This window comes from Strix aluco, chromosome 15 (assembly GCF_031877795.1).
Source record: "Strix aluco isolate bStrAlu1 chromosome 15, bStrAlu1.hap1, whole genome shotgun sequence".
NCBI classification, from domain to species: Eukaryota; Metazoa; Chordata; class Aves; order Strigiformes; family Strigidae; genus Strix; species Strix aluco.
The window spans coordinates 15,247,873-15,273,423 of NC_133945.1; the positions used below are offsets into that span (position 1 = coordinate 15,247,873).

General features: G+C 41.1%; 1 protein-coding gene across 1 annotated transcript in view; it reads right to left on the reverse strand.

Annotated features, from left to right (window-relative positions):
* The window catches only part of BMERB1 (bMERB domain containing 1), a 53,409-nt gene extending 36,513 nt beyond the window's left edge, over positions 1-16,896 (reverse strand). Inside the window, exon 1 of the mRNA XM_074840578.1 lies at positions 16,667-16,896. Coding sequence (XP_074696679.1) covers positions 16,667-16,772 — 106 coding nt within the window. The 5' untranslated portion in view covers positions 16,773-16,896. The remainder of the gene's footprint in view (positions 1-16,666) is intronic.
* Positions 16,897-25,551: the final 8,655 nt, after the last annotated feature.

The window sequence follows — 25,551 nt, forward strand, 5'->3', positions numbered from 1 at the left end:
CCTTAGACTGGCAACTAATAACTATCCAAAGCAATAACAATCTGAGCAGTCTTTCAGGTAAGATATTGGAGGAAAGGAAACAAAGCTGTTTTAAACTAAGATCAGAACATACGGATCTTTTAATGGTCTGGCCTCACTTCGTGGGGGAAAAAAAACCAGACAGGTCCTGTGAATAAGCTCAGGTATTGTATGATTTTCTGCATTTGCAGGAGGGTGGACTCAGAAAGCAGAAAAGACTAATTTGATCATTATCTGGGGCTTTACTCTTTAAGGTAGGATTTAGTTTTTTGAGGTCCAGTGTCCTCTGGAATCAGACATTGCCCACACAAAGATTCCAGACTCCTCCTCCTTGTATGAAGTCATAAGGATCCATCCAGTCAGATTAAACTATCACTTCAAGATAGTGACCCATCTCTGCTTTCATATTCTTCCATCTGGATCTAAGGGTGTTTGCTTATGCAAGGAACTGACTCAGTACAATAGGACAATTTGCTACCTAATTATCCGTAACTAGAATAATTTCTTTTCTAGCTGTAAATCTGTATATGATTTGGTGCTGTTTTATAGCACTATCATAATCTACATGTAGGGCTTTTTCTACTACTGAGAGTTCTACTAGCTTTCTCTATTTTTATATCATGTCTTCGACCTGTGACTCACAATACCCCGGATAGTCTCCTAAACAGTCAATTTTAGGGGGAAAGGGATGACTTTTCCTCATTAGTACCCCCTCTGGCAGCAGTTTAAAAGCTAATACAAACCATATTTACAGGTCAGGAAACAGAATTTCAGCACTCACAGCAGTAAGTGCCTAAGGAGTCAGAACTTAACATTGAACAAAATGTTTTTTTGAAAATAGAAGATAAATATAACTACCTATGAAAGTCTTCCTATAAACAATGAAATAAAAGCCCCAGGCCTGATTTGACTGTGCCATAATATAAAGTCAAAAATACAGATTTTTTTTAATGTGTTTGAAATTTGCAGAAAGTGCTTCTGACGTAAATAAATTCAGAGTACACAGAAGTATGTCCACTAACATAAATTACCCTAATGACACTCACAGATTGGGTCTTGAAAACCCTTAGAGGCTTTGACAGTCCAATTATAGGGCTCAACCTTGCTACTTTGAAGTTGATTCCAAGACTGTCTAGGCAATTTGCATGCCCCAGCCAATTTCCATTACAGTCAATGATAACAAGGTTGCACACATCTCTTCAGCCTGTTAGAGGGTAAATGCATAACAATGAGGAAAACAGAATCATGAAAACAGCAAAGGGATTTTGGAATTAATGTCTTTTTATAAAATGCTTCTTAAACTCAATTCCCATTGAATTAAGAAACCCCAGAGACTTTATTCATGGATTCACACGTGATTCTCCACTCAGCTGAAATATAAATTGCATCTCTGAGTTGAGACAGTTTTCAAACATCCAGATTCTAAATTTGGCAGGTTTAACTTATTTTTTTCTTATGGTGGCTGTGATAAGGTCACTACAGCTCACGCCTTCAGATGCAAGCTGGTCTGCAAGTGACTGCTCAGTAGCCAGCTTAGTATCATCTCAGTACAGTTCCCATCACACATCAGATATAAAAGTCTACCAATACAGAGTGTCTTTACTGGTGTCTCAGATATACTGATAGAGTGGAGAAAGGGCTTACATACAGAATTTTTTCAGAGCAATTACAGCATGCTGGAAGTGCATCATCATGATTGGCGTGACCATTTCAGACTTCAGTTTCCAGCATCGCCAGTGCCTGAACTGAGCCACTAACTCTCTTCAAGACTAGTACAGTCCATTTGCAAAATAGCCTGTGGTATCTCATCCAGCCATTTCTGTTGTGTATAAAGAAGTGATTAAATGGTTTTGAGTGGGATTTAAAGAAGAGCTGTCCATATAATTAGGTCTGCAGAGAATTATGACAGACTTAAAGTACTGTAATTGAATTGTGCAAGAACGTTTTCCAGACTTCCTACTGCTATTTCCAATTTTAAATAAACTCTAGTTTGGGTATCAGTACCACATTCCTTGTTGCCAGATGCTGTGACAACAGGATTTTTCACACATTTGTCTGGTGGCTTTAGGTGAGGTGTGAAAGCAATTTCCCCCAGACCACATTACATGTCAGTCTGAAACTAAGCAACCTAATTTGTCTTGCTGTAACTGAAATAATAAAGTGGCATTTTTCCACCTCTTTCTAGGGGATGTACCACCATGTATTTCATATCAGTGATTCTCCTATTGACCTAATGTGACAGAAGGGTGCCCTCAATATCCCAGTAGATCTAAAACCAGAAGCTTCTCCCAGTATTCTTTTCTTCTGGTTTCTCCCTCTTCTTTCTCCCCCTACACACAGACAAATAAATAAATCAATCAATCTCTGCAGATGAGACAAATGACCTGATCTTGCATGATATTGTTTCAGCACTCAAGTAAGCGCTGCTTGCAGAAAACCCAGCGATTTAGCTCACTTGTTTGTGACCAAGTAGTCATTACTGCTGTCCAGCTTGCCTCGGCCTGACCTGGATTTTGTGAGGAGTGGCCGGCAGCTTTGGTGCAGAGGTCGGTTTTCTCTGAGATTCAGAACAGGGGCATCAGCCAAGGGGCTCTGCATCCAGCTGTGCTCTGCTTCCTCCTGGCACAGGAGAAGGTGTGTAGTAAATTGCTGTACATCTTTCCATTTCAACTTGCACCTGCTAAATCTTACCAGCAGCCAAGAAGAACGACAGAGTAATGGCCATGCCAGTTCCTCACTCCTCCTGCCTGTTTTAGGGAAGATACAGGCCCCCAATTTGCTGTGCTTTATTCATAAGCAGCTTAGACCCAAGATTTGAGCAGCTTTGGGATGGAAAGGGAGCTACTTGCTTTCTTGAACAAACAGCTGCTTCTTGTCACAGCTATATCACATCTCACAGCCTTATAGAAGATTTTCTTAGTTATATACCCAGCCTGGGAAAGTGTCCCATTTAAAATGCTACCCAGAGAAATCCTCATTATCAAGGTAATATGTGACCTCATCCCCTCACACCAGGAAATGAAAGATAATTCTCCCTGTTTTGCAAAAATCAATGTGTGATACAAATACTTGGTGCAAAGTTGGGAGGTCTCTTATATGAGAGGCAAGCTTTCTTATGAGGGAGATCTTAGAAAAAATGATAGTTTTTTTCATCTGAGCCCAGAATCTGATCTCAGTAAATCTCCACATTACAAAGCTTGAGGTCTAGATCTTTGACATATGCTGAACATACACACCCCTGGGAATCAGCCACCACAAAACCAACAGACCAGACTCCTGAGTTTCTTAAGTGGGAATTCCCTACATGAACTAAACATAAGCTCAAAAAGAGCTAGAAACAGATTTGTCATTCAGTAAAATATTGGGATGCCACTAGCATGAAATCTGTTGTTTTTAAAAATGAATTAAGCTAAATGGCTTCCTTTTTTCTTCCTCTTCCCCCCTCAGGTAATCTTTCCTATTCAATTTTTTTGGCTTTACAATAAGATTTGAGTATTTCGTTAGGTGTTTATATCTCCCCTGTTGCTATATGAAAACTTCTTGCAACCAGCAAGAAAATAATACTGACTCTATTCAGGAAGTGTTATCAGATAGAATGAATAGACAAAACACTATAACCTGTCTCAGACCACTGTTCATATATGTTGCTATTACCAGACTAATAACAGATCTTACAGAAGCATGATTTAAGTAAATTCTACAGGATTAAGTAATCAATTTACCTTTTGTTTGCAATTTTAAGTTCTGTTAACAAAATCTCATTTTTAATGGGAATTTATTTGGAAAAAAAAAAAGTTCCTTTCAATTATTTCCTCAGAAGTCACTATGCAAAGTTAATCACATCCTGGATTAAGTAAGCCCTTGGTGATGAGTCTCATTTTTACCAGCCTTTCTTCTGAATTGATTATCTCTGGCCTAATTTTGTTGGTGCAGACTGGGGTATAAACTAATACTCAAGCATTGCTGTAAACGGTTCATGCTATTTTATTTGCATGTCTGCGCAGTTTTCAGCTCATCTGCAATACTGATTCGTTTAGAAAGATACACATCTCAAAATGACCATCTACCATGCTGCCTGTTTCTTTATTTGACTCACCAGCAAACACCCATCTTGTCCTAGCCAACACCTGGTAATACCCTAGTTTTGCCCACAGAAAATGTCATTGCTATCCAGTCTTCTTGGATAGCATACAGAAAACTGTCCCTACTGTTTGTAGAAGAGCACTTTCCACAGTACCTGGAAACCGATGAGAATTCTGATCATCTGTGCTACTAGATATAAAACGGTTTCTAGCTGGGATATTTTGCCTTTCTACCACTCCAGAATAAGGAAGCCTGGGCAAATTATTAAATGGATATTCTATGAGAAGGGGTTGTTTCCTGCTCCCTGTACATTTTACTCCTGTGAAGGGCAGCAGATGACCTCCTTACAAACACGCAAATGATTTCACTTCTAAGAAATGCATTTTCTCCCTTGTGCAGAATGAACGAAAACATGCCACAAGCACAATGTTTTCTGTGGTGTAAATACCTATATATGTGGAGGACTCACAGGAGGAGACAGTTTTTTTCTTGCTTGCAACACAGTGGTGTAACACCTTCCCAGCATGAAAATAGTTACATTAGATTTACTCTGTTGTGACTAGCCACCTAATTTTAAGAGAATGAAATTAAGTGCTATGATTTTCTTCACTAGAAGAAATTATTACCAAGGTATTTTATATCCAGACTATTCTACATAAAAGGTAAATACAATAAAATTTTTTAACAATTACTGAGGAAAAAACTCACATCAGCAATTATGACATCACTGCAAGAAAATAAAACTAGGAAAATGCTTGAAAAATGCTTTGCCTGGCTAAGATTCCTGTTGGAAGAGCTCTCATACATCCTCTTTATTTTTGATAGGGAATTAGCCTGAAGTTTCAGCAACCTTGTGTTATACCTCTGAACAGACACAACTTGGACTACGCAAGCTCAGAGTGCTTTATATGCATTAAGTGTGGTCTGTCCAGTTCTCAAATCACTGCAGTTTTGCATATACAAACCCTAGAGTAGGAGTGCTGTGGTTTGAGTCATAGTTGTTTTTTTCTTTGAATGAACATACTTAGGAGATGAGGCAGAGAGAGCTGCAGTAAAGAGAGGAGAAATCAAGGAGAGTGGATGAATTAAGCTCAGTCATTCATTTTAGCACACCGTGTCTGTATGTCAAAGAGGAGAATTAAACGTGGTGGGAAATGTTGCTGGAGCCAGTACAAGAGCTCTGGCACCCATCTTGATCAGAACCCCATGGTAGTATATGGAAATAATCTCAGAAAATGTAGACAAGCCTTGAAATAGGCCTTAATATTCCACTCCTCCCCCAAGTATTGTTGCTAGTACCACTGTTACATCTCTATTGAACACTTTTTCACTTTATAAATACAAAAATAAAAAGGACCATGCTGGTCACTGACTGCCTCCAGGTACCTCAGTGCTTCTCACACCACAAGCACCAGTCCCTTTGTCCTCTCTCTAATGACCTCTGGTGCCTTGGAGACATATAAAAACCATCCAGAAATCAAACTGCATTAGTTACCTATTTCTAGGGGTCTGATTTGTGAGAACAGGGGCTATCTTTTCTAGTATCTTTCTGATTAACTTAAAGCTCGTGCAAAAGACACAGGAGTTGCTAGTATCTAAAGTATCGAGCTCTCAGTATCTGTTCTTTAATGCCGTCACACCAGGGGGGGGGGGGTGGTGTGTAGGACAGAGGGACAAGGGAATGGACTGACTGCTTAAAATAATATTTTATTTTTCAAAATAAATCTGTGTGAGATGAAAACTTGGTTACATTCAAAGAAATCATGACAGTGACAATGCAGTTACTGTTGTTTTTTTGCATATTCCTTTCACCTTTTCCCATCACGTTATGAACTGAAAATACAACCCTGTGCACCTTAAACAGCAGTTTGCCCTTCAGTGAATGGGGAGAATATGCAGCTATATGCAGCCTGGTGGGAAAGTCTGCACAGTGTATATGATCTGACAGCTGTTCCTAGGAGAAAATGGATCCAAAATGAGACAGAAAAAATGAGAGAAGATTGCCTTTGAAAGTCTGACCCAAAAGCCTTTATTGTCAGTTTTATTCAGTGGCACTAGGTTAGACGTTTATGTGCAAGAAGCTATTTCAGCCTGGCACAGGAAGACTGCCAGGAGTCAGGAAGACTCAGGAAAGGGTTTCCATGCCCAACCCTGCCACAACCCTGCATGAGATTCAGCGCTATCAGAAGGCTGTAAATAGAAACTGGTACAGTTAGTTACTGTGGTAGGTACCTTCCCCTGTGTGGTGCTCCCACTGAAATCAATCCCATCTGGATGGAGCAAGACTGGGTTTAAGCCACAGTCCAAGGAAAGCAATTCATGCTTCATCCATTCATCTTATATAATGGAGAATTAACAAGCAGTATTAAGAAACACACATTACTTGTTCATTTACTTCTGTCATTTTGGCTCAGTGGTCAATGGAAACAGCCTGTGGCTTTCCATTTTATTACTCACTAGAGCCATATTCTGATACTGTAATACTAACACAGAGCTTCAGCATTTAAGTTTCAAAAGCTGTAACAGTGCCAGCTACAGCTAATGTTCAGTTTTTTAAAGCTTATTTAGTTTGGTATTTTTAAAAGACTTTTTCTATCTTCATGAATTTTTTTGTTTCAGAAAAAAAGTCAACAAAATGTTCAGTCTCAAAAAGTCTTGCAAACCTCTTTAGGAATATATGAGTTTATGATTTCTCCTATGAACATCAACTGATAAAGACCAGCATATGTTGCGAGTGAAATAATAGTAAAATGGCCACTGATGTTTCCAAATTTCACATCTTTACAATATTCTCCTTTGAAATTATTCGATAGCATACCAGGAAGCCTGTTTCTCTCTCTCCCCTCCCCCCCATGACATGATTCTCTAATAAGAGTTTTCTAACAGTGCTCTTCCCAGCAGCTGGCAGATAATTTTAGGCAACCTTAAAACCATTGGATAAATATTATAGACAAATCCAGTAAAGGCCAAAGTGATATTGGTATGGAGAATTGCTTCAGACAGTAAAGAAATTGGTTCACATAACAGACTCCCACTCCAGCAGGTAATTAAATATTGAGAAGATGCTCCTCAGAAGCCAAGAAAAAAGGTGTTTCACATTTCATTGGAGAAAATACTAGTAATTTCCCAGGGGGATGAACGTTGCTATTCCTAAGGCCATGCGCATACAATATGTACAGTCTGACAGCAAAGAGGAAGGCCAGGCAGCAGAAAATCATACTGGGATCTTGTTCTCCAATGTATGAAGCACACAGCGCTTCCAGTGAGCCACAGGCAAAAGCTATGCCCTTCCTTAAAGATGAAATTACCAGAGCCAGTAGAGCCAAACCCAGCTGGTTCTTTCTCCGTGTACGCTCAGGTGAAACTGCACAGGGCTCCATCTCTTCAACAAAATAATGACAGTTGGCAAACAAATCTATTCTGCACTTGCCTTTCATCTGTGGATGAGGAGTCATCCTCTAGCAAGAAATCCTATTTTCACCAAGTTAATAGTTTTTGCACACTTAATTTTGATTCAGTTTTCTTTAAATATGCTAGTATTTTCTTTCTCTCAATTGGCATTGGGCTGATGTGGGGCTGAGCTGACTGCCTCCCTGAAGGTCTCAGGGGAGAGGAAATGAAGGCAGTTCGACAGAGTCTTAATCTATATCACCAAGACAAACGGACAGCTGGCTGTCACCTTCTCTTTGTATGAGAGAAGGCAAGAAATTTTGCAATTGTGGGATGTTTCACACCTTACCAAGGCAGAGACAAATGGATCTTGGTTTTACTTGCTTTCCAAACTCCATGGCTGTGCCCTTCACTATCACATCCCACATACTCACTCTGTGCTACAGACAAGCATCAGCCTGAAGGAAAATGTCTCTGTCTTAGAGTCTGCCAAACTGCAGTAACTTTAGTCCCCTCTCAGGCACAGTGCCCAGAGGAAGTTATACGGGAATCCATGGTAGAAGATGAGAGAAACTACAGATTGGATAAGGAGAGCGGGGGCACAAATGCATAACTGAATTTCTGTGATTTCCTCTTCTCCTGTGAAATAGGATGGTTTGAGGAACAGCCACTCACCATAGGGGCTCCAATGTATTAGCTAATGATTCACTGCTCAGAGACAAGAAGAATGAAATGGCATTACCCCTGTCAATGTAAATGGTTCTCCAGGGAGCAAATGCTTGTTGCTGCTTGCCAAGGTTCTGCAGGACTGCAGGACATGCCCAGTGAGAAGTGAGGGCAGAGAGATCAAACCCATGGGGCAACCTGACACAGATCCCCAGGGGAATCTTCATGGAACTGACACAGCCCCCAGATTCCCTCACCAGAGCTTTCTAAAGAGAATTGAGGTGAACAGGGCTCCAAGAGAGAACGGCAGAGAGCCCAGTCCAGTTTTGCTTCTATTGAAATCAGTGAGGAAATTTCCACTGATGTCAATGAAGTCAGGACTGTGTTTTGTATTTGTAACTAAGAAAGTGTCAGTCAGGCTTCTCTGTCACTTCCCAGGGAGGTCACGTCCCTGTCTTGCTCATGTAGTTTCAACACCATTATTCTAAAACTTACTTTGGTTGAAGATACTGAAAGGGCATTTATGGTAGAACTGACTGTTGATTTCTTTTCTGGTTTTGGAGTTGTTTTCTCCAAGAGATGAACAAAACCATTAAACCACTTTATAATGAGAATCTTTTGTTCCAATTTTATCAGTATTTAAAAAACCAAATGTGTCTGTACAACACCTCTTAAATCCCTCATCAATAGAGGTTTGGGTGGGAGAAGGGCTCAGGGCAATAAAAAGATCCTTAAACACAGCTGATATTCTTACAATAACAAATTACCTCTTGCATTTTGGTAGTGTTTGCAATCATTAGGCTTTTGCAACAACCAGCTTGTCTCACTGAAAATCATCCATCCTCATTTAATGACAAATTCCCTTGAAATTATTTTCTCAAATATTTTGCCCTTTATGAACTGACAAAATGTTGATAATTCATGTTTCATTGCTGATCCTGAAGGACAACCAACATCATTATCCAAGGGTGCTCCTGCTGATTTCTCATAGTTTGCCCTCCAAGCATACATTTTTCTTCTTTGAGTTTTGAATGCATTTATATTATGCCTTTTATGTAGATAGACAGCAGAACATGTTTCATGGAAATAAATTAGCATTATTTATTGAGTCTCTGGGACTATTTTACTAAGTAAGACTTCTATGAAAATGGAACATATTCAGCTACAGCAGAAAAGCACTTTGAGATTCAGGATTACAGAGTGCTGAGTTCCAACCTTTCTTGTGCTCAGTAACTACAAGAAAACTCTATACACTTCATGCGTGATACACAGTACTTTGCAGCGCATGCCCAATCCTGAATGTAAATTTTTAATCCTGTTTTATAATGCACCCTTGAGACAGACACACACACATTCTCGCAAGTGGTTACTCTGATGAAAACATGCTAAGCAACTAAGGGATCAATTATCAAACATAGTCAAAGTAGTTACACAGACTGAGTCCATAATCCCACAGGGTACCAGCAGCAAGGATAATGTGTGTAGTTCAAAGTGTCCTACTTTCCAGGTCTAAGGCATTTTTTCTGTAAAACATCTTTAAAGAAAATAGGAAAATTCATGAGCAACAAACAGTCCCAAATATAACACTTCAGCCTCATCTATAACTTTTCCAACAATTGTTGGTTGGCACTGGTTTGAATATAAACACTGCATTACACCTTAAGTGCTCATTTCCTGCCTGGTACACACAGTTGGGTGCAGAGATTTGGGAAGTCATTAACCCTCTGATTTATGAGTATCTCAGCCAAGACAAATGTTTTTGCTGACATACACGAGTAAAAGTGCAGCAGTAAGATCCTGATCCATAATAACCAACATGTTTTTTGCAAGGTAGCCCCTATCCAGAATTAGCCAGACTCCTACTACACTCAGCCCCTTTGGCTTTGATTAGATTAGGGTGGGTTTGGTTGTTGTTTTTCTCATTTGTCTGTGTTTTGTAGGACAGGTTGGACTTTGTAGGATACAAAGTATTGTCAAGAGACAATTGTGTTCAGAACCATAGGATAAGTTACAGAGTAAATTTGCTGCACTTTTTGTTGAGAAACCTTGGACACACAGAGCCCATAGCTAGATAGAAAAGTGAAGGAAGAGCAAAACTCATGAAATACGATAGGGAGACTATAGGGGCAAGGGTATCCTATTAACTGATTTTGTTTCTGTCACCAAATAGGAAAGTATATTTCTATAGGAATCTGTGATACAGAACTCTGTGGACTTGGGAGACCAACATGAAGTAGCACCTGCAAGAAGGTGCTCTAAGGGTCACAGCTCTTCCCATTGTTAACTAATATTTTAGCAGGAATGCACTCTGAAGCATTAAAATATTTCCAGTTCTCCCTTTTCCTTCTTCCTCTGTCCCAGCAGCTGCCTGGAGCGTCCAGCTGTGGGAGGAGGAATTAGAAAAATAAGACAATGTGTAGATAGCATAAACCAGATTAGTCTCACTCTGTAAATCTTTGTCCTGGCTCTTTATGAAGTAAAACAAAACCAAGACACTCCCTTCCTTTGAGTTCTAGGTGATGCAGGAACGACCTGGTGGAGATATTAAGTGGTAGGTTCTGTATTTAAGAAATATTTTGCAGAAGGAGAAGGATCAACACATAGTATGTGTAAAAGTGGATAAGCAATGAAAATGCAGAAAAATTGTATGTGCATACTGATAGCCAAATTCATCAGGGACTTGTAGAAACACCAAGCTGTGTAGGAGAATTTTAGAACCATCTGACTGCCATTGAAACAGGTAAGTTTCACAACTGTTTTGTAGAAAACAGCCTCAGTTCTCTCTAGAAATCCTTCCTGGTTTTCAGTGTGGGAGTTCTGTCTTGGTTTCACAGATCAAACACAGGCTGCTTTTCCTCTTGAACTACAATAAAAATATGTTAACATTATTATGACCAAGAAAAAAATCTAGAACTGGCATCATCCTTTGAATCAGTTGTCTTTGTTGATTACAATATTTTGTCAAATATTTTCTAAAAAGGTGTGGGTATTTTCTAAAAAGTTATGGGTATTAGTGTTTTATTGTCACAGTTGAATTTCTTGGTCACTCTCTTTTCAAAATTTGCACACAGTTGTTTGGGATTTTTTTTAAAATTAAGACATGGAAAGAATATTAATTACATTCCCTATTTGAAGCCTGTCTTCAGACCTTCATAAAGCTAGCAGACTTACTGTTTCTATAAAAAGAAACATAATTGTGTATATCCTTATTAGCTTCTTTCCCACCTATCTTAATAGATGGTCTGAATAAGCCTAATCTATTTGGTCTGGTTTATTACCTGTAATAGATACAATTAACAATTTAGGGGAATTTACAGAAACACAAGGGCATCACTGCAAAAGAACAGCAGTGGCAGTTGGACTATATAAATGCTGTGCCCTGTGAAACGTCTTTTTTTTTTTCCTTTCTTTTTTTAAATCAGAGTAGAGACGTGATGAGACTGGGGGACAGTATCACGAGAGCAGATAGGCAGGCTCATACTGCATTCCTGACTGACTGGAGAGGTATTACAGTAACAGAGAGTTTTTATGCAGAGCACTGAAGTGAGTTTGTGGATGTCTGTGCAATATGTGGGGTATTATGGAAGAAGGTGCAAAGGTGTGTGTTTGAATATTTAACCACCAGATGATAGAAACAGCTATGATTGATGCAGGTTTGGGTTTAACTGTGGGTGGTGCAGAGTAAACTTCAGACCCTTGTCAGTGCCAACTCATGAGTCTTCCCTCATGCCAACTCCTGAATTCCCAGCATTGCTCTGTAGTTTCTGACTTGCCAGCCCTGAGCACCATTGCAACTTTCTAATCACATTTCCTTCCCCATCTTGTGAGACAACACAAGTCACTTTTCACTCTCATGAAGCAATACAGGAGGAAGAAGAATGAGGACATTCAGCTGTACCCCCTACCAAGTACTAGGGCTGTGTCTGCCTTTGCTAGAGTCTAAATAAGTTTGCTTTTCTACAGTCACTTGGGACTGTAGAAAAGCAAACTTACTTTATCAATACACGGGAGTGTATTGACGTCTCAAGCGAACCAACATACTATCCAGTCTGTCTGTACCAGATATATAGGGAGCTATTAAATCTCCAAATTTTATACAGCTGACACAAAAATTCAAGAGCAAATTGGTATTTACCTACTTTTTGACTGATACCTAGAGGCATATGATTAATACAAAACCCATCCTAACTACTCACTGGTGACCAGAATGACAGATAGATGTCACAGGACACTAGCTGTGCAGGCTTTGCTGTGCAAGACAAATGTGTTTCTCTTTTGCTACTTGATTGATTCTTTAATATTGCAACAGAAATTTTGCAAATTATTATGTTATTAAGCAACATTAAAACATATGAGCTAGATCCTGTTCTAAGATGCAGCCATTCTGTTCTGTTAATGAAATCAGGCCTTAAAGGTGACACAAGCAGTGCCCAGTAGATTAGATAAAGCAAGTGCCCATAACAGGGGTATAAATGCATTTTCTTCATTCTTTGTTCACCAAAGAGAAAAGACGACCTGGCTATAGGGCCACTACCTATGATATTGCAATCTATGGTCATTTTCTTTTTAGCTTTTCAAGCTTCTGCAAGCTGAAAGACCATCTCTGTTCATAACAGCACTTCTAAAACAAGCTGGTCTTGAATCAAAAATCCTCCAGACATATAAGTTGTCCACTTTCCCATGCTGCCAAGAAATGCAAATGCAAAGTATTAAATAGTGCATATTTTCAGTGTTTGAATTGAGTCCTCAGCAGCTGAGCATATAAATACATACATGAGTCTCTTTCTGGCTAACAAGCTTAGTTTATCTTGAAAACCTTTCTAACTGAATATGGTGAAATAAGGTTTCACATGTGTCAGCCCAGGATCTCTATGAACCTGGGAACAGTACTATCTTTCTGCTGTTGGAACATATCAGAGCAATCTCAGAACTAGATAAAATCACCCCACTGGTGCTGTTCTGGAGTGCGCTTCAATCTCACTCTACCTCGCCTGGACATAATCTGTGATACAACAATCACAGCACGAAGGGAGAACAAGTAAAACTGGCTATGGAGGCTTCATGCTACTACTGAGTCTCTTGTGGGGAATCTCCAGCTTCCTCTTCAGTGCTGGCCTGTAATAGGGCCCCTTTCCCCCTAATCTCCACTTCATATTCAAAACCAGTTGAAAAGGTAGACCTCTGCAGTATAGGAGTGTGACAGCTTACCTCCAATTCTGAGTTACTATTCAAATGAAAACAATAAGCAATTTTCATGGTGCACTAAATTGTATCAGAACAACCTTTGCAGTTTTCTGCTTCCTTATACTGACTAAAGCTGGGGCATTCACCATGAATTTTGCATATACTTCCAGACCTCACACAAACTGAAAGAGGAAGGACAAGATCAGCAGAAATGTATCTGAGAAGTGTGATGTTCAAAAGGATGGTGAAAAACTGCTTTGTTTCTTTGTGGCTATTTCCCTGTGTGCCTTGCAGTTATTTAAACTGGGCATTATGAGTCCCTGCCGACAGCAAGATAGATGGTTCTAAATGAAGCTGGGCACTTGGTAATGAGGACTGACCAAAATGCTTGAGTGCTCTGCTTCAGAGCAGACTCCCCAACACTATATTGTAAAGATCATTTATGGAGAAAGCTGTAACCACATTATTATTATACAAGCCTGACAATTTATAAGCCTGTGTTTTACATATATGCACTAGAAAATGTGTGAGTTGCTCTGTACGTGGTAAACTGCCATTTTTAATGTTCTCTACTTCTTGGAAATTCCCTCCTGTATGTGAAGGGAAAGGCTTCAGTGTCCTGTTAAAGAGACACACCTTTAAACAATCTGCTTTGTATTTTGCATGCAAACCACTGGAGATCATTACACCCTCAGGCTGTAGGGCATCAGATCCTCAGCTCCTGTGAAGCAGCTTAACTCCATTGATAATCGGGTTGAAAGAGGCCATCGTAGAATAGAAATGTGCATAATGTTACATTTCATTGCTATGAAGTAACTGATCTTTGGTTATAACCAATAACCAGCAATGCCTTCTGTAACACAGATAGAGAAGTTAGCACAGAGCTCCCTTTCCATTTAACAGAGTAAATAGAAACTACCTAACTTCCATAACATTCTTTCTGTAATGGCTATAATCAGGATGTACATGCTCTTGTGATACAACTACACTCACATTAAAAGGCACTGACCAGGAAACGGCACTCTGTCATGCAGAGTGTTGTTCAGATACAAAAGGTCAGCCTCTAAAGAAATCCTGATTTAAGATACAATAAATCATCAGAGTAAAAAGGACAAATGCATATGCAGTAATAGGCTTCTGCTTTTGTTAATACTATTACTTAGGATTTCATATTTAAATCAATATGCAAATACAAAATGCTAATTGTTGACATTAGTAAAAAAGGGGGTGATGCTTTTCCAGCTTCTCAGACCTTCTGGAGACTACTGTCATCATGCCATGCAATTTAGGACCCATGCTGTAAGGGAACATTAAAGAGAATAGTAAGATCTACTTATTTTTAATCAATGAAAAAGTGTGACCAGAAGTCAGTGTTATTGTTAAAATAGGGAACATATGCAGGGATCATCCAAAAGAGCTACCATAAATAGCATTTTCCACAGTACTTTAAGAAAGTTGAAGCCTATGAGCAAACAAACAGATCAATTATTCAAATAGGAAAGTCATAATAATTTTCTACTTTTCAAAGAACAGACCATGGCCTCTAGATTACTTCCTATTCTATACCTAAATTGTTATATACAGAGAAATATTCTCATTAAACTGAATCTAGTGTGTAGAAGGGCAGCTCGGCAGCAGAGCCGGGGTGCAGACACCTGGATATTTGGCTCTAGTCCTGCCAACAGCCCATTCTGGTACCGGGTCAAACTGTGATTTGGATGGAAGCTTAATGCTGAGCACATATTTTTGAGCAGATTGGGTCTCCCACTCGGCCTCCACATTACCCTCTGCCAAACGGATGATCTTTGTCCAAAGCTTGGAAGGCATAACCCTTCTGTCACTTCAAGCTACCAGTTATTATTACAAGCGCTGCACTGCACTCAGCTCCTGAGCTCTGGAACAAAACCAGACACATTTATGAGAACAAGAAAAGCACACGTCTGTATCGTGCCAGAGAACCTGCAAAACTGTTGCATATGTCTGAGTCAACCAACTCAGTCAACAGCAATTTCAGTCTTCAATTCCATTTTAGAAAGTGTGGAGTTACTCAGTCCTGAACCTATGCCAGGCACTGCAACAAAACCAACACTGCAACTGAAGCATCGGAGTGGGAGAGTTACACCCCTGTCATCAGCATATGGTAGACAATAACATATGCATGAAAAACTGAAGCCAGAGGTGAAGTATGATTCCAGAACACAGCAGTATCTGAGAAGTCTAAACATAGCAAAAGTGCTGGCTAAACTCTGCTACCGGGATGCTGCAAAGCCATGGGATGTTACATGGCATCCAGGTGAGACTTCACCGTGCACATCAAAAGATGGATGGTGAATCAAGAGTATCAGCAACCTCAGTATCAGCCAAAATGAAGGTGTCACAACAGATACACACAAAGCTTTTTTTCCCATGGCCTAATCATATACTTCATAAAACTTCAAAAATATTTTTCTCTGTACTAGTACAGAGCTTTTTGTGACAGTCTTTTCAAGATTTCTTGCCTCAGTGGTTACCTCGAAAATTAGGAGTTTACAGGCTTATTAGGTTGTACAGAAACTAGTTCTGCCAATGACAGAATAACAGGTATCTTAGAGAAGAAAAGGTCCCATAGATAACTTGAACTGGCAACTACGGATCTTTTTAACTACTCTTTCCATCTGCACTTCGGAAAGGTTATGTCAAGTGCTGCTTTCTGGAAAAATATGATTTCAAGAAAGCTCTTCCACCACAGAGCGTTTGTTGAGCTCATAAACACAGTGCAACCGCTGAAGAAGTGAACTCAGTGCTGTATTCCTGTACTCTCTGCCTGAGATAGCAAGAGGGAATAATCTGTGCCTTTCAAATGTGAAGCACATTAAAGACTACCAATCTTTATGAAACGCCATACGTTAAATCCCACCTAATAAACGAAAGCCAACATCCCAGCCATCCTTCCTCAGCCACCCTCTCGTCGCTTCACTTTGCGGAGCGAGCAGCCCATCCATCCGCAGGGCAGCCCTGCAGCGCCCGGAGCGGCACCGGCCCGGCTCCGGCCCTGGGCACAGAGAAGGGGCTGGCTCCGCCACGGCCCCCTGGGCCAGCGCCAGCCTCGCAGGGCGAAGTGCTCACACCAACCCTCCTCCCCGAGCAGCCCCCCAAGGTGGCTTCGCCCCGCTAACAGGAGCCGCCGGTGGCCGAACGCGGGGCCAGGAGGACCGTGCCGCGCTACACCGCACCGCGCTACACCGCACCGCGCTACACCGCACCGCGCTACACCGCCGCAGCCGGCGCCCCCCGCCGCTGGAGGCTGCCTTGGCCGGCCAGACCCGCACCCGCGCCCCCCACTCACTTCTCCCCAGCGCCTCCGCCTTCCATTCCGTCTCCTCCACTGCCCCGTAGCGCCTCAGGGGTCTGTCGGCCTCCGCGCTGGCCGAGATGGACCTCCTGAGCTCCATGGCCGGGCCGGGCGGCGCGGGGCTCCGCAGCTCACTCCATACCAGCGGGACTGCGGCCCGGCTGCCGCGGAGACAACACGGAGCTCACCGCTCCTCTGCGCGGAACGCGGACCCGCGGGCTGGCGGGCGGGGGGAGGGGGGGGAAAGGGGCGCTGCGCACATGCTCAGTGCGGGGCTAGGGCGGGGGGGAGGCAGGGAAACAATGCGGCCGTAACCCCCCGCGGGGGGCCGGCACCCGGCACATGCTGCACACACGCCCCGCCCGCCGGGCCCCCCCCGGGCGAGTCGGTTCTCTCCCTACCTCCCTCCCGCTTGGATGGGCAGACGGACCTGCGCGAGGCTGCTGCCGTGCAGCCCAGAGCCCCGGGCTGGCTGGGCTTGTCTGCCCATCCCCGCACCTGCGGCGTGCGCTCCCGCTGCACAGCCGAAGCGACTCGGGGAAGCGGGAGTTAGTGACTACGCTCACTGCCAGGGCACGGGGAGAGTGTCCTTCTTGTGGCCAGTGCACCACTGAGCACATCTTCTGGCCTCAGCAGCTGGGGAATAATGGTAAAATCCACAGACACTCATGGTTTTTGCAGTCTAACGCATCTCAGATTGCTGTGTATGTAGCCTTTGGCTTTCTGGAAAGTCCTGCACTGAATGGAGTAACGCTCATTTCAGCATCATGTTGCCAAAAGCCAGGGGACAGCACCCAGACAAGGGACAGGATTTTGTATTTCTCATAACCATACATATTTTTCATAAGCACGCAGCTTTACTGCTTATGCAGCCTGCTGGGATTAGAAGAGAAGGAAATGACTATGCAGAAAGCACAAGTGTGATGATAATTACTGTTGTTATTAATTTTTTCTTTTACTGTAGAGGAGGTTATATGGATAAAATCCCTGAACAGCATTTTACAGTTGGAGAATACCTTTTCTAGTGAAATCCCATTGCACTTCACTGTGTGTGGTATCATTTCTGACGTAAAGACAATGAAGCAGGAGTTAAGCAGGTTGTTCAGTGCCCCACAGCAAATCAGGGTTTTAGCACTCCTTGTCCAATTTATGAAGAGTCATGGGGTACTGGTAATGCTGAACACATAGTAGGTGCATGAAAGCTTGTTTGTTTGTCACCTACCTTTGCCTACAAACTTTGTCTTGCCCAGTCATCAACACTTCAAAAGTACTACTTCTGTAGTCAATGATGTACTTACTAACTGGACTGATGCACATTGCTGCGATACTCATGAACAATTCTGTTTGGGGGGTGCTTCACATGTCAGAGGAGAGAAAACCTCCACATCGGTTTTAAAATCCCTGTTATCATTTCTCTGCTCTTTCTGAGAATTGGAATTAGCTAACAAATTAAAATGAGTTGGACAATGTTTTAGAAGATCTTCAGGGCTCTCTGATTTTTCTCTATCAGCTGTGCTCCCCAGGGATATGCCATGATTTAAGCACCAGACATGCTGGAAGAGCTCTTGCTGACTGTGCAATGCTCCATCCTCGCTGGCTTTGGCCTTTAGAGATGGAGCCCAAACAGAGCTGTGAGTCAAGCAGAAAAGTTGGGGGCAGCACTCTGCACAGCTGATTTTGGGTGACAGTGCAGCTGCCTGCTGGGGTGGGCTGGACTGACTCACTTTTAGAAGTGAGGAACACAAGTGTGGGAGGAACATAAGAGCCCATCTGGGATCTGGATGAGAGTTGGACTAAGGGAAACAGGCTGATTAGGAAGAAGGGCCAATTTTTGGTGGATCTGAAGACTATTTAGCTTCAATCCATCCCTTCAAGTTTTTTTGATAATTATAATCCAAGTGGATTGTTTAGGAGAGGGAGGAATGATCCTAGAATTGGTTGAATATTTAAAGCTCTGCATTTGTTAGTATGGGAGAAAAACACCCACTAGCTCAAAACTTGGATGCACAGACTTTACTTACATAAAGCAAAGAATGTACAAGGTGATTTACTGTAACTAGGAAGTTTTCACCTGCCCATTTTGAAAAAGTCACAAAATTCAGTAAGGGCCTAGTCCTGCAGACTATTAAACATAAGAGCAGATATGTGAAAGCAGTCCCACTGAGTTCATTTGCACAGAAGTTTTTGCAAGACTGGAGCTTAAGTATGTACCAATTATTTTGCTAATGTTCTAAGATTAGCATTTTTGCTATTGTGACTTTGGAGCATTTTCACTGCTGCATTTGCAAGTGGAATTAAATTTCTCCCCTACTGATGATGCCTTTCAGTGCACCTCAGCAATACATATGCATTCCTTCACTCACAAACATTGGTTTCCTTCTGCTGAAAGCACTATTAAGGAAGAAAATATAAAAATTCAGGTCTCTTCTCAATGTTTATAAGATAGTTCCTGGTAGAAAAACAGAGATGCACTTTGTTCTTGCAGTCATTTCCCCTGACTGCTTTAGTTCCCATTTCTCAATTAAGTCCTGCCATCAGGAGCTATAGCTGGCCAGTGGCAGTTGGCAGATCCACTCTCTCGTTTATTGCTCTTTGGCCTCCATTAGACATCACTAATGTCCCATGGCAGACACGACACTATATATACCAACTGGCACACTTTACTCAGGCAAAAATCCCTAACGGCAGTATGACTTGTAAATCAGCTAGGGGAAAACAGTCTTTGCTTTCATGGAGCTTCTCAAGCATCAGATTTCTCAGCCTGAAGTTCTCAGAGCTCTCTTGCCTTTATGTGCACATCTAGTATATCAAAAGATTTTCTAAAGCTGCTTTGTGGGTCTGGGGTGGGCTGCAGGTAAAGAAGGTAAAAGTCAGAGTAGTTCTTTGTCAGACAGTACTGTCATTCTAACAAAAAAAACCCAGAAAGTGTTAAAATTTTGCCCACGTTTTTAACTGATTTGTCATTATAATAAAACCCTGCAACTTAGCTCATGAAACAAAATGAAAATTAAGTGGATTAGGCACAGTTATTCCATTTTGTGTGCAGAAATACCCAGATCCATATCTAGAAGGGACAGAAGGGTCACTGTGCTCATGTAAACTGACTGTTTGCGTAACACAGGTTGTGGGACTCCTACGAATCTGTCCTGTAATATTTTTTTAAATGGTAAGCCTCGTTTCAGAACATTTCTGTGTTGGAGGAGTTACCATAATTCCTTAATATTTGATGTAATGGTTAATCTTATTTCATGTGAAAATACCTCCTCTTGAATCTTCATCCCTCAACACTTAGGGTTCTCTGTAGTTCCAGCCCCTTAGAATTTCCCCAGTTAGTGCTGGTACCCTGTGCAAGCTCTGACCCTGCATCCCACAAGCTGTTTCAGCAATGTGTAAGGAGCCTGGGGGGGTGTCAGCCTCCACACATTCACACTACTGTGCTACAGCCTCTCTGCCACCTCCAGATCTCACATGCCAGGCGTATGCATGGCACAAAAATGTCCTGGCACAGGTGAAAGGCTGTGATAGAGCATTAAAGGAAAAGGCTCGTCTGTTGGCAAACCTGATAGTCAAACAGATTTTGGAAGGCACACACATAGCTCCATGATGCGTCCTCCCCTGCATGATCCTATGCAGCAGAGTTGCTGTGGGATGAAGACAGAGAGCCACAATTACGCTAAAGAACCTACACAAACCCCTTAACACAATAGGGCTGTTGTAGGGCACCATTCACATAAAATAATCCCTGCAATAATGGGTTTTATCTGTGCTTGAAATTCAGCCAACTCATGACTTTTTGAAGGACCCAGCTTTGTCCTATGGTGTGAGTAGAAATCAGTGTCATAACCTAGTACAGGGCTTGTCTGAGGCTGCTGCAGCCAGAATCCCCGCTACACACTGGTGTGCCACATGGCCAGGGTGAGCACTGGGGGCAAACAGACAAAGCTTTACTCAGCACAGTGCTTACCAATGAATGAGGATCTGTGCAGCTCTGCGGCTACAGCCACATTGTGTGGTATGGTGGCAGTGTGATGTCCTGGGAGCTGTAGTGGTAAATCTGTACCTTGTACTTCGCCTTTTCCCAAATTATTATGACCAGTCTATCTAGCTTTACATAGAGGGGGAAAATGGTTCTAATGTGTTAGGGTCCCTTGCCTGTTTCATGACACAGTATGAGCTTGTCTGAGTAAATGGGATCTTATTGTATCATGAATTCAAGTTATCACAGAAAATGAGGACTGTGTCATTCTATGTATATTTCTTACACATTGTATTATCGCTCTCCCTAAAAGACCTGTATTAGACCAGAGTAAAACTCACTTTTTGTTTAGCTAATGCCCTTTGTATACTTATTTACAGCCTTTCCATATATTAACCATTCCATATATTAACCATTCCTTTTAAAATATTTTTAGGCTAAATTAACTTCATAAATAATTCACAACAGTTGCAGTAAGTAACTAGGATGTTGGTCCTTTTCCACAGTTACCCTCAATCTTGGTCAGGATAGAAAAGTGCATCTACAGCTTAAAAGCAGTGTGTATTGCAGGCAAGCAAGGTATTCTAATGAGCTTGTTAAAAGTCAAATGAGGTGTCTTGAAATTAATGTAATGAGTCTGAGGTATGACAGTGATCCAAATATTTGAGTGTTCATAAGTATTTCTACCTGAACACCTATTAAATGCCATCTTATTCCAATTTTTTTATTTTTTAATACTGCTTCCATGTGAAATACTGTATGAACATAGTGCTGGCTTCCATGTGTCATTAACTGTTTCATCAAACATGCACCCAGAAAAAAATTGACTATATATTCAACTTACTCCAAAGCTGAATTTCTAGTAGAGCTATGGAAGCAAGATTAGCATTTAATGGCAAATTTTACTGAACAGTGTGCCACTAATAATGTGTTAGGTATGACATGCTTCACAGTGTCTGGTTTGAACAATACTGAAGTACTTCATGTCCTAGAAACTGTTTTCCTAGGAAATTTTTCTGGTTTTTAAAATCTCTGCATATTGCTGCTTTTGATTTGACTTGAGTGCAATAAATGTTAACTGGCAGTACTGGAGCTACAGCATTTGCCTGCCTATCTCTTATCTAGATTTGGAGATCTAGCCAGTGAAGTTGGGTCTGATCTAGCAAATATTTAGATAACTCTAAGAAGGACGAGTACTTAATTGCCTTTCTGTCTCAAATCAAGACAGAGCCTTGCAGGACTGAGCTCCCAAAACACAGTCTAGGCTGAACATAGCTTCTTAAACATTCGGACGGTTTAACATACGATTCAGGTGAAACTGAACTGATAAATCAATGGCCTATGCTCAACTATGCTGAGTTTTTAAGTGTCTGTGTTTGACAATTGTGTCTGTACCTGTACTGAGCCTATTTGCAAATGTTCCTGGGAGGTGAGTAATAGAGACTACTAAAGCTGGCACAGTACTTTCCACTTATTTAGATTTATCTCAGCTATTTTCAGTATAGAAGGTCCAAAAACACAGCAAAAATTCAGGAGATGCAGTAGCAGAAGCGGCAGGGCATATATGTCTAGTAGAAAGAATGGAAAAAATCTGCACAGACCAATGGCTGTAGTTGTGACTAACACAGATATCAGAAACATACTTCTCTAAATTTTTTTCCTTCCCATTTTATTTTTGTCTTAGTAAAGTCTTTCTACATTCACTCTCCTTATAAGGTATGAATTTTACAGAAAAAGCTGTTATAGCATCTGCCAGATATGTTACTAATACCACGGTTAGTGAAGTTGTCCATGTAAGAGTCTTATTTTTGGCATTTGGAGTCAACTCCAGTGCTATGACTGGACTTACTGTTGTGTACGTGAGTCATTATTGTGCAGGTGGCTTTTGTATCAGTGACGGGTGTCCACAGAATCATAGAAAACCAGATGTTGAGTTCAGAAAATGTAAATGTTGAGATAAATTGGTCTGGGCCATTTTAGGAGACCTGCAAACACAGCCAAAAATAAGTAATATTCTGGTCTGTATGTGGGCACGTCCATTTTAAAGTAATATACGTGTAAATATACTGCATGTCCATTTTAAAGTAATGTACTGTGTAAAATTTGCAGGCACAGCAGCATGCATCCCCAAGAACAGCTCTCTTAGGGCCTGAGCCTTTCCTCATTTCACTTAGTGCAAAATGTAAAGGTGACTTTCTGTAAGCCTCCATTTTACCTACACAAGTTCGGATCTTACACAGAGAGCTCAAAACTGCTTACAAGCTGTGAGGCACACAAAGAAAGTGTGTCAGCATTGTGCTGATCCATGTTCCTGTGCAGTGTACGTGCTCCACTACCCTTGCATCCTAACGGGCCTGCCCATCACTTCCATGGAGTGTTTTGCTACCCATTTCACTGGAACTGGAAGCTATAAATGTCACAGCCCTGCATTCTGAAAAGGCTTTTTTATGACTTGAATTTCTCTCCAGATTTGGCCTTCAGTGATAGAGAACCTGTATTCCATTGTTTTTCAACTTCTGCCCCAAAACAGTAAGCAAAACACTGTATAGGTAATTGTGATATCGTATCAAGTGTAATTACTATGAACACATAATAATTCGTTACTGTATGATGACCGCTCTGTGCTAGAGGTTGAACTAATGCAAAATCCTTCAGTGTCACTGGCGTTATCACAGCAAATCAGCTGCAGCTAACAGTCCTGTTACATTTCGGATGGAAAAGTATGTGATGCGTGAAATGGAAGTAGCTGAACACCCTTAGTAGATAAGTAAAGGTGTTTTTTACTTCAGAGTGAGATAGAAGTAATGGTAAGATAAGAATACCACAGGGAGCCCAGGCTTTGAGAGGTAGATTTCTCCAGGCCAGCCTAGAACAAGAGAAAGACTAGAGGTGGAAAAATAAGCAAAAAGCTTGTATTTTCTTCTTTAAATATTTGTGCAATGAGAGTATGACTGCTTTCCTGACAAATCTAAGACGTAATAGTGCGAAGGTTTATTCTTATGTACGCACACACTAAGTGCAGAGTGAAATATATACTTATATACTGATTCCAGGCAAGAATGTTGTAACTTAATTTACCCTGCGGCCAAATTATACCCTATAAAAGGACACACAATTCAGAAGGAAGCTGACACTTCCTCCACAGATGAAGGATCTCATGTGGTGTAGAACTCTGTGTGCATGGCTTGTGAGTCCATATGGGCCAGACGCTGTATTTATCACAGCCATCTGAGTACTTACGCGTTTTACTTCTGTTGTAACTGGATAAAGTACAGTAATGAACTGGGAACAGCATATTCCCACTCTCCCTATACCTCTGGTGACTGAACTACCTACTAGGCTATATATTCATGCTGCTTCTTGGTCTTCTTCGATTTAATCAGTCTTGACAGTGTAAAATGGAGAAGAGTGACTGCATAAAGATCCCATATTTAAGGTCTTCTCCTGACAGATGGGAATATTTGCATAGACATCCCAAGTTACATCACTTACAAAAATCATCTATGTGCCACAGACTCTGACCTGCTGTCCTTTTTCCCCTGTTGTTTTACTACCCCACTTCACAACTGGCTTTCCCTGAACATAGCAAACAAAAAGGCCCATTCTTCAGTTTCTGAAGTTCTCTCATGTACCCCCTGCTACAGCAGAGCTGTCCTTGACAATGTCTTTTCTGAACGTACTTCACACCTCATTAGTCTCTCCTGGTGCCAGACTTCTCTCAGCACAAATAACTGTAATTGTTACTAGTGTTGCATAGAGGGGAATGACACATTTTACTATACTCTTTTCAATTAAGTCTGTTTTTCTATCTGGATACACAGTACAAGGCTTTTGGCCACTGCCACATTAAATTAATAAACTGCAAAAAATGGGAAGGCAGTGTTTCTTACAGGGGATGATGTTGAAGAGTATATGCAACACTCACACACATTCTTGTTTTAACATGCATTACAGTAACTTTTATCATTGTGAACTGGCAATTGAATGTGAATTCTGCAACTTTGAAATTAAGGGAGCACATACAGTCTTTGGCTGCTTAAGCATAGGAATATTAAGCAGAAGTAGAAAAAAATATTATCTATGTGAGGCATATGTGAAATGGTCACTGGGATTAATCTTTACAGCGTTACCATCTACATTACAAATTAGAGGTTGCACAGCAAAAAAGGTTTCACAAAAAAGCTTGAAGAATTATTTAGCAAGGGGCTAACAGAGCTAAATCTATCATAGTTTATCCAAGGAAAAAACAAAAACTTTAACAGTTCACTGCTACATGCATACAGAAAGCTTTGTCTGCTGTACCAACTCTTTAAATCTCATCAGAAAGGGAATAACAGTATCTTATTAGAATGTTAAGGCTAGATTGATTTAGATAGGTGATAAGATTTCATAACAATACACAAATAATCTCAGAGATGCAGAAGATCCTCCACTGTTTGGATACCTTTGGATCCTTGGATCTTTGGATACCTTTCTAGAAGATGGCACGAGACTCAACATCACTGGTTTGATTCAGGAAAAACTCTTTGCTTTGCATTATGCAGGGATTCAGACTGAATGATCTTTTTTGTCCCTGTTGGCCATGAAGTCTATGAAACAATTTTTTCAACTTGAAACCTTTCCATAAAGCTTCCTCCTCATTCTATATATACACAAGAAGTTACAGCGGGGAACGGAGGTGGTGTCTCTCTTCCAGTTGTGGAATACATTACTCCCTTCAGCCTCAAATCTTCTGAACAGTTTCTTTCCCAAGAGAATCCCACACAACCTACACTGTGTAGTCCTTCAATAAAGACCCCATTGCTAACCCCTGTTCTCTTGAAAAGCTGTTTATATCTTTTTTCCTACCTGAATTCCTCAGTTCCTTCTGCAGATGTGTTAATTATCTGAACAGATAATTACA